The sequence below is a fragment of the Eptatretus burgeri genome, chromosome 2, assembly GCF_056783735.1.
Source record: "Eptatretus burgeri isolate ZD-2024b chromosome 2, Ebu_testis_v1, whole genome shotgun sequence".
Lineage (NCBI taxonomy): Eukaryota > Metazoa > Chordata > Myxini > Myxiniformes > Myxinidae > Eptatretus > Eptatretus burgeri.
In genome coordinates, this window is record NC_140962.1 from 10,217,763 (window position 1) to 10,227,341 (window position 9,579).

The 9,579-nt window shown below is 43.3% G+C and overlaps 1 protein-coding gene across 2 annotated transcripts; it reads right to left on the reverse strand.

Annotated features, from left to right (window-relative positions):
- Positions 1 to 268: 268 nt before the first annotated feature.
- On the reverse strand, positions 269 to 8,887 carry LOC147031408 (uncharacterized). Of its 2 annotated transcripts, XM_085862623.1 has the most exons (4): positions 7,161 to 8,887; positions 6,614 to 6,819; positions 4,278 to 4,407; positions 269 to 3,898 (listed from the first exon to the last, which is right to left on the reverse strand). In XM_085862623.1, exons 1-3 carry the CDS (start codon positions 7,173 to 7,175, stop codon positions 4,320 to 4,322), a joined length of 309 nt encoding a protein of 102 aa, XP_085718749.1. In that variant the 5' UTR covers positions 7,176 to 8,887; the 3' UTR covers positions 269 to 3,898; positions 4,278 to 4,319. The 2 variants fall into 2 exon arrangements, with proteins under 2 accessions (XP_085718749.1, XP_085718738.1); XM_085862612.1 differs by having other exon boundaries at positions 269 to 4,407; positions 7,161 to 8,884.
- Between the last annotated feature and the right edge of the window lie 692 nt (positions 8,888 to 9,579).

Consider the following 9,579-nt stretch of genomic DNA (forward strand, 5'->3'; position numbering starts at 1 on the left):
TTCGGTGACAAGAACAAGCCGATTAGATTTTGGTTAAGGTCCAGATTCAGATCCAGCCTATCAGTGGGATATAAAATTGGCCTGGTGGAGGTATGTGCTCTACCTAGTGCCATTCTAGTTTATCAAGTTTTCAGATTGAAATTAATTTATTTCCTTTCCTTGTTGATAATAAATGTACAAATTGATGTTACATCAAGCCACAAGCGATGCAATAATCATTTACAATTCATTCACTGCAGAAGCAGAAATGAAAAAGAAGGAACCAAATTGCTTTGATTTGGAAATGTTTATTTGGATTCATTCAAAATACCTAGTTAACAAAAAAAATAATCCCATCTTTCTTTGAGACTGAGTGGATCCTCAGATGACCAACATTCTTTCTAATCATTATGATTCGACCTCAAAAAATTAGGATAGGTGTGCCAATAACAGAAATCCTTGTCGACAGTCAACAAGTTTTTCTATTCAAGCAAGAAGACAAACATCCAAACATAAAATAATGCACACGTCTACTTAGAACAGATGCCAAGAAAGAAATACATTCCAACAACAAATTCAACTAACCTTGTACTTTGCACACAATGTTGCTTTCACTGTCATGAAATAAGATGATAGAGAGGAGACGTATAAACAGAAAGGTTGATGAGGATAATTATATGAACAACAGCCATGGAGGAAATTAAAAAAATATGGAGTGTCTGCAGGTATAACAAATATGTATACATGGGAAACAGCAACGACTTCATTGTTGTTTCATCACAAACCAACCACTCCTCCTCCTTCCAGGATATCTTACTAACAGCCAATGCACAACCCAAAATGCACCGGACATCACGATTTGTTTTGTTTTTTTAGTTCTATTGAATTATTCTGACATTTGAGATTCATTAGTATGTTAGAATAAACCTTGAAGCATCGAGGAATTTCATCCTGCAATGTACCATTTTAACAAAGCTATACACACACACATATAACCTCAAATCGAATAGCGAGAGATCAACAACACAATAAAAAATAATACATAAATATCAACTATACACAAGCAACTAATCAAACGCCATAATAACCTTAAAGCTGTCGTTTCTTCGGTTCACAATGTGAACTGAGAATGTTTGGATGAAGAATCAAAAAACCGATGCCGGTATGTCAGGTAAACCCGAAAGTAATTAAAATGAGGTAGGGGCTCCAAGTCATTGGGACATCAATGAGATAAAGTTGTTAGCATAAATTGCACATCGTTTGGTGTGGTGCAGTACAGAATGCTTGCCCAATTGTTTTTAATTGTTGGTACAGCCATGCAATCTTGTTAGATTTATTATTTTTAAAGGTTTGGTTCCAAATTGCCATTTTATTTGCAACTATGTACATTTATAAATAACTTTTGTGCATCACCTAAAATCCAGGATTGGTCAGATTAAACAAACCAGGAAAGCTTTTTTGGAATCGGCAAACATCGTGCTGGAGCCAAGAGCTCGTCAGCGGGGTGGTAGCGGCGCGAACGCAGGTCCTGCTGTCTTCAGCCAGCAGGACGCGGCTGCATAGCAAATTTACCGCCAGTGTAAAACCGCGCTTTGTACATCTGCGTGTTCCCTTTAAATTTATAGGCACGTAAACGCGACCTCCCGATGAGCTACGACCAAGAAATTAACTGTTCGTGGGCAAGAAGAGCCGTGGAAGAACGCTCACTATCACACGTTGAGATGCGGGAGGGAACCTTTGGGGTAAAACAAAGAAGCCAGTTGCCCTTTTGATGTGCTAAGAAGGCCCGGGGAGCCGAGGCCATATTTAACTCTGCAAGGGAGGATTCGGGGAGAGAAAGAACGAGCGAGTTGGCTTCAAGCCCGTGCCACCTGCTGCCTACATCTTTCCACCAAAACTCAAATTCTGGGAGTACACCGCAGTGACAACGAGTGCTCCTCCGCAAACCAGACTCGGTGTAAACCAGCAAGACGGGGTTGTTATGACAACTTAGTTTTGAGGAAAGTTCTGTGTACAGGGATGTAAATGAAATGTTGTCGATCATTAAAGAAGAATGAAAGAATATATTTACAAAAATTTAAGTTGGTAAAATAGGGAAATGGATTCCAACTTGGGGCTAAGAACCAACAACAACAACAAAAAAGAGTGAATACAGAAATAACACTGTGAAGAGTATGATTTTGGGAAATTATAATATGAATTCTGTTACATGCAACTTCAACACAGGAGGAGACCATTCGGGTCATCAAGCTTGCACAATGGTTGCTAAGTTACGGTTGTTTGTCCATTCTCTATCCTTTTTAAAAGTGGAGCATCAAGCAAGAAAGCAGCACCACTTTTAGTCATTGGTATGACTCAGCCAGAGTTTGACCCATTGACCTCCAAGACTCAGAGCAGACACTCTAACCATTATGCCACTGAGTCTGGCAGAAGCATTGCAAGATTATTTGACGCAAGCAATGTTGATCATTGTAAACGTATTGCTCAGTGCAAATATGAATGGATATGGGTAGCTGGGATGAGCGTACAGACGGAGAGGTGTCTGTTGTGGTGCATCATGATGGTATCTGGATGTACAGAAATCTTTAATTTCACACCAGTTTGCCTGTTTTATCTTTACGAAATAAATATAAAAATAAAAGCGTTTCCGATTCTTCTTATGGATTGCTCATCCTCTGGTTCTAGATAAGATGGATTAAGATCGCAATAACTGTAACGACAGGAAAATATTAATAGTAAATGCATGGATCCATAGTAATCAAAAACATAAAAACCACAAGATCCAAACCTTGGTGAACGACAAAATATAAAAATGAAATGAGAAGGCTCAATTCACTGGCTGTTTTGGATGAAAAGCCTTTACCTTCATAAACAGAACTATTTCAGGTTGAAACATCATTTTGCATTTTCTTTTACATTATTGATGCCATCCTTTTCATACTTTCCTTCTTATGGCAGTTCTTTCCTTCGGACCGCCCATGACCCACTCCCTCCTTCCCTTACTGTGTCTGCTTATGGGAAGGCTGGCATTGAGATGTGACAAGGGTTCGATGGGTCGAATGTCCTTTGTTGATGTCTAATTTCTTCTCTTACATCAACATTCCATCGGAAATGTTTTGAGTGAAAATTTGACTTGCATTCATAAATGAACGATTCAATTTGAAGCTAATTTCTTTCCTTTTTTGTAGTCAGACGTCATAATAACCCATGTTGGTGTTAAGAGTGACGAGCAATGCTCCCCAGGAAGTGCACCATACTACAGGCTGTTCTTATCCAGCAGAGATGGAACACTCTTATTATAAGACTGATATTCTTCCTGGCAAGAAAAAGGTGGTGAGGGTAAAACCACTTTGGCAGCCACAAGTATCAGGTAAGGATGAATTTGGCTTGGTCGCAAAACACAGCCCAGGCAGGAAGGTCACACGGCCACCTGCAGAGCGATTTGTAAAACTACGACAATGCTACAAAAATCAAAGCTACAAAACAGTGAACAAATGAAAGCCTCGGCCAATTCCACAGCACACATCTACGGAGGTGCAAAGATCGTCGAGGATCTGAAGGTGCAAGCAGGAGAGGTGACGGGCAACGAGGCTAGAGCCTTGCAGGCAATTTGGTGATCGAGCCTGGGCTGGGACGCGAGATAGATATCGACCGAGCTGGGCCTGCGGCGAGCAGCCTGACAGAGGCCCCATCCAAGGCCATTAGCCCAGGCCGTGACATAAATCAGTCCCAGCACCCTACTTTGCTGGAATTACTTGCAGCCTCTCCCGATGGAGGGCGGGCCACCTACTCTAAAAACGGTCACCCTAAAGCACCTGTAATGGTGGCCGTATGCTTGCATAAATGACCGTTCCATCGACCAAGTCACCATTGCTGGTGCCAAGTGCAAGACTGTAGTCATGTCTCGGTAGTGATCAACCTGTGATATATGAAGCAAAAACACCAGAAAAAAAGATAATGGCAAACAAGTTCACGAGACCAGAGCATTATTCAGGTCTTTGTTCAAGCAGTCCTTTTTTGTTTACATAACCTTTAAAACAAAAAGAAAAATTCATTTTTGAAATTATTCTTGGGAAAGGTGTGTGGCATAACCACAAACGCACAAGCAGAGTTTAAAAGTCCAGACATTATTCCTCAATGATCTATTATACCCCAGACATTGTTTAAATTCATCAAATTACATTAAGTCCATGGCCTATTGTGGTACGTGTCTTCATACAAAGACAAAAAGCAGTTTGCAGGCCTAAACATGTTAGTCCTCAACCTTGACCCCCCCCCCCCCCCGACCCAGTATTCACTTCTCACGATTCACACGTAACAATGGGCTCTGGGTGCAGCAATCAGAGAAAGGAGCCGGCGGGCAGAGTGAGGAGCAATTTGTGCACCAGATAGAGGAGCAGATAGGCGTAATCAAACTGTCGGCAGGACCTGCAGAGGATCAGATGGATGAACGGGTGGGATGGGTGAACGGAATGTTGCAAGGAGCAAATGAGACATGTCACTACAATGTTGTATGAAACAGAATCTATAGATGCATGGTCCTTATAGACGCACGAGAGGAAACGTACATTGTCCCGCATTAAAGAGGCCTTCAAAATCTCGACCTCCATTTCTGAAACAGATTCATCGTCTTGATCTTCTCGGAATTTGGTGATATATATATATATATATATATATATATATATATATATATATATATATATATATATATATATATATATATATGGTATTATTTGTCAAGAAACACTGGTTATTCAATTCCGACACAGTTTCTTTGCAGTGAAGCTGCAATACTTTGAAGTAAAAGGGTTTTTGAGAATGGACCACAATGAATAGATTCTGATTACGATTCCAAAGGCTTTCTTAATTGCCAACTTCAGGATAAAAGGAAACGCAAGCAGGAAGCAACCGTGATTCAATGCAGCAAAGAACAAATGAATTGGCAGCGGAAGATCGGGAGTGAGAGCAAATGCAAATTGAGGCACGCATAAACGTGTAACTGTTGGAAAGGGTGGGAATGTGCAGCGATTGCCTTTACTCCATTAAAATCCCTCAACTAAAGACCTTCTTTCTGTGATGAAATCAGGACCTATGTATCACACTTTAGCGATTTGAGATTTGCATAGTAAAACATTTGCTCAAAAGGCTTAGAACGTCTTGGAAGCTTGAAGACTGCAATGGAAATCCATGTCTAGACATCCTGCCCTTGACCCATGGTACTATGGTGACCTTTTGAGCACTTTTTTTTCTTTTTTTCTTTTTTACAAGGCATTGACTGCAGTCCTGCCAACCAAACGCTTGGTCTCGGCCTCCGGCCAGCAAACGGAGCCGAGTGAGCTACTGGCAGATCAATCACTGCACCTCCGACGTAAACCTGCTCGCTTCAGTTCATCCTCAGAGGGTGTCAGAGCAGACTGCTGGGCCATCCACAGTGAAACCAAGAAGTAAGACAAAGAAAGCAAGATTTTAAAAAGAATATATATATTTTTTTTCAATGTAAACAGAAAGCTCCACAGGAGGTATTTTGTACATGTCCACTTAACACCTCAAACAATGGGCACAGCTAACTGGTCGTAATTGTGAATCCGGTGATGCCCAGTCAAGGGAAAGTTTCTCAGTCCTGAAACTTTGAACTTTCTGTTTAGAACTTTTGAGACATCAAGTTGACGTCAGAAAGGACTTGAGAGTTTGAACAGCCAAATGTGTTGCTTAACGACCATCATCTGAACCCCCCTTTGTCCACTCTTCTCTGAAAGGCAGTGTGCCCCAAGTGTGGATGAGATTATAACAATGGAACTTGAAGCACGGTTGCAAAATTAGGAGAGAGCGCCTCTGCCTGGCACCTACTTTTGTTGTTCAACTTCCATGGTTGACACTGTGCAAAGGGAACGGAGGCAGCCAGTGCCTTTTTCCATTAAGGCGCCAAGGCAAGTCGTCGACACGCAATGGCCACCATGCACTTTATTAGAAATCAGCGACCAATTCAAGACATACGAGGTTAACAAAATATAGCAAGATGTTTCAAAGTACTCTCTGGTTTTTTTTTTCTTTCTTTCTTTTTAAGTACAGCAATAATATATAACAATATTGGGGAAGTTTGCACAACTTTAAAAAGAACTTGGTTGTCCGATATACCGACAACCGAGGAAGGAGCAAATAAATTTTCAGGTCCGGTGATATAACGTGGAGCAATCGGACAGGCAGTGCCAGGAAGGTGGGAAACCTGGATGTGAAATCTGTAGGGCAATACAAGCTGAATGGAAGGAGCCCACAAAGATGCTGTCACTTGTTTCACCCTCTCCACTGGTACGTTAAGAACCGGCCAGGATAGGACACACACACGGCCGACCGGCCTAGAAACAATTATTGCGTTCAGTGTACACACCCAGGTGAAGCGGAGATACTCTATAATTGGTTGTCCTCAGTGTATAGACCTGCTGAACAAAATCAAGCTGTTTTTAGTTAGCCGTCTTTAAGTGAGAAGTTATGACCGGAAAGAGCAAAACAAGTCGGGGCAAAAAACACAGAAACACAGGTGGGTGGATTCACGATTCATGATAATGGAGACAACGACCGGAACACACGTGGAAGCACGTCAAGGAAATCCAATGGGTCCACCACATGTCAGGTTTACCGTTGTTGGTACGAAGGCAGCCCCAGTACGGCGTGAGCGGTGCTTCCGTTGAGGGCCTCGGCTCGCACAGACCCACCGGTGACCTGCAGGGAACCTGGACCTCCGTCCATCGAGCCTTGGAAGGCACCCAGGTCTGGAAAGATCCTGAGCATCGCGGCAGCAGGTATTGTGGTACAAAGTCCTGCACGAAGCGCCGCTCGCTGTGCCTGTGTACAAGCAATGCCCAGGAGGGGGCGAAGGGGGGGTTGAGTAGGGGCGAGTGGGGGCGGATTCATAAGATGAGGGGGATTGGTATCACTGTAAGCAGTACCTGTCAGAAGCACATGGGGACAAAAGTTTTGGGAGTGCAGAGGAACTTGGGGAGTGGGTTCGGGTGGAGCGTGAGAGCGAGACATTCAAAAGGTGAGCATTTACATCCCCGTCAATGAATTTACGCATTTATTAAATCATTTAGCAATTTACTAAAAAAGTCACCTACAAGATATGTAAGTAACTCATCAGTTCAGTGACACGACCGCAAACATGCTGATGTTCATCTGCAGATTACCTTCACCCCACCCATGCACCTAACTCCTCACCCCGTCCCGAAGACTGTGAGGTCCAGCGCTCTGCTGTGTGAGCCCCCGAACGTCCCACCCGACACGATTACAGCTGCGCGCGATGGAAAAGTGTTCGACGAGGCGGGGGCACAGGGCGGAGCTCGAGTTGAGGGTCGCGTTGGGCTGGGCGTGGGAGCGGAGCGAGGTGGGACCAGGGGAAGCGAAGCACAGCGAGTATAAGGTGGAGAAAAGTGGTTGGAGGGGGTGGACGACTTCCGCCAAGCCAGAAGCGGCGGGAAAATAATGTGGGACGTCCCAGAGTCTCTAAATTCCGGCACATAATGAATGGCTTGCGCACGTGTATGGCATAAATGTGGAGTCGTGGGGCCCGACGCGGGAGTGAGAGCAGTGCAAGGGGGTGGACCTGTATCAGCCGAAATCACAGACAATCACCCATCATGGCATTCGCAGTGGTCAGGGTCTTTGCCAAAGTGAAATCAACAATCACTCTCGGACTCGGTATGCAGGCTTGAATACTTCGCTTGACTAAATAGTTCATATACATCGATATTATAAGCCTCTTGGTGGCTGCGACCATTGAAAGGTGGGAAGCACTGTGCGCAGTACAGGTAAATTACAGCCGAGTCTGGAGATTGAACGAACAAATCGAACGCGTCCTCTACACGAGGCTAAAGCACTGGACGAAATATGCTTCAGATGGGTAAATGTATTGTAAGATGAGAGTATAGGATGCATTTCACGGATTTTAGGTTAAGTGGTAAATCTGAGATATTGAGAATTAAATTTAAAAAACTGAAAACAGAATGCAGTGAAATCAGTATCATCGCTTTAAGAACACCGATACAAGAGTGTGAAGGGACACACTCAAATGGGTGAAGCTTCAATACGAGTGAAACGACCCAAGTTACCGCTGGCCATGCGGTATCAGGCACCAGCACCCAAAACGGTCGGACTACGACCGGCGAATTGCAAAAACTGAGATCAATTATGAATCTTTGACTTCTGCTTTCAAGGTGCGAATAAAAAAAGAGACCTTCGGATCAAAAGAGGAGATATTCCAGGATCTTTGGCTACAATGTCCCACTTATGACGTTCAACATGCTCTAATAACGAGGAAAAACACATACAAGATGAATATATAAACAGGAAATGTTTATACATATTAATCTTGACTTCACAGACAAGTAGAGAAGGATGATAAAAAGCTGAATCTGCTGGAAATTCTGTTGTGTCTTTTGGGGCTGGCAAGATCGAGTCTGGGTTCGAATCCTGACTCAGCTATTAACTGTCATCCTGGTTTTACGCAGGCACGGTGACGAATCAATGTGTGTGCCTTCTCTTGGAAGGATGGTAAGTCGGAGGACTCGTCTCGCCAGTGGTGGCTCTCAGTGGACGTTGAATATGCCAGTCGTGTTGTCTTTCTTGAAGAGTGGGTGAGTTATCCCAGTCATCCTGAACAAATTACGAATCCCTGCCCTGCCTGACTACTGGGAAGACAAAAGTGAACCACTCACCCACCTCTGCCAAAAGACGATAGCGTGAGCACCTCTGCAAAATGTAAAGTAAATTGATGACGATGGAGCATCTTGAACAATTGTGAGTGTGATTTGTAGAGCTTTGTGAATTTCTATTGTACAAGTGTTCATTCTGTGCAACTGGCAGAGAGACGAGCTGTGCTTATGTCCAGAGAGAGAGAGAGAGAGAGAGAGAGAGAGAGAGAGAGAGAGAGAGAGAGAGAGAGAGAGAGAGAGAGAGAGAGAGAGAGAGAGAGAGAGAGAGAGAGAGAGAGAGAGAGACAGAGAGAGAGAGAGAGAGAGAGAGAGAGAGAGAGAGAGAGAGAGAGAGAGAGAGAGAGAGAGAGAGAGAGAGAGAGAGAGAGAGAGAGAGAGAGAGAGAGAGAGAGAGAGAGAGAGAACATCCCCCTCTCAAACACAAAAACTCGCCGGTGCCCTGCGACAGGGAGATTAATATCCAGTAAAGGGTGAAACAGAAAGGAATGGATATTTTAATATGCCCGAACTTTGTCATATGAATAATCAGAGGGTTTTTTGAAATTTAAAAGTTTTTCTAAAATTTGTGTTGCATTAAAAGTTGTTCTATTATTATTTGCAGTTGATATTTAACCAGTTTTATGTCATTCTAATGTCAAATAAAAAGTTACATGATAAAACATCCATGAATATATATATATATATATATATATATATATATATATATATATATATATATATATATATATATATATATATTGTTGCGAATTCGCGCCCGCCGGCGTGCGATCGGCCGCTCGACTCGAATGGCGGCCGCCTCGCCCACCGGAACGGACAATTCTGTCGTGACCCTCTCGGAACAACGCCGGGAACTAGTCACGGGTGGGGGTTTAACCCCACCACGACCGTGCCAATT

Excerpts from the sequence above, each read along its gene's own strand:
- LOC147031408 (XM_085862623.1), bottom strand. Across the intron at positions 4,408-6,613 it reads CTGCCTTCGTACCAACAACG|GTCCTGCCGACAGTTTGATT; the intron begins GTAAACCTGACA and ends GATCCTCTGCAG.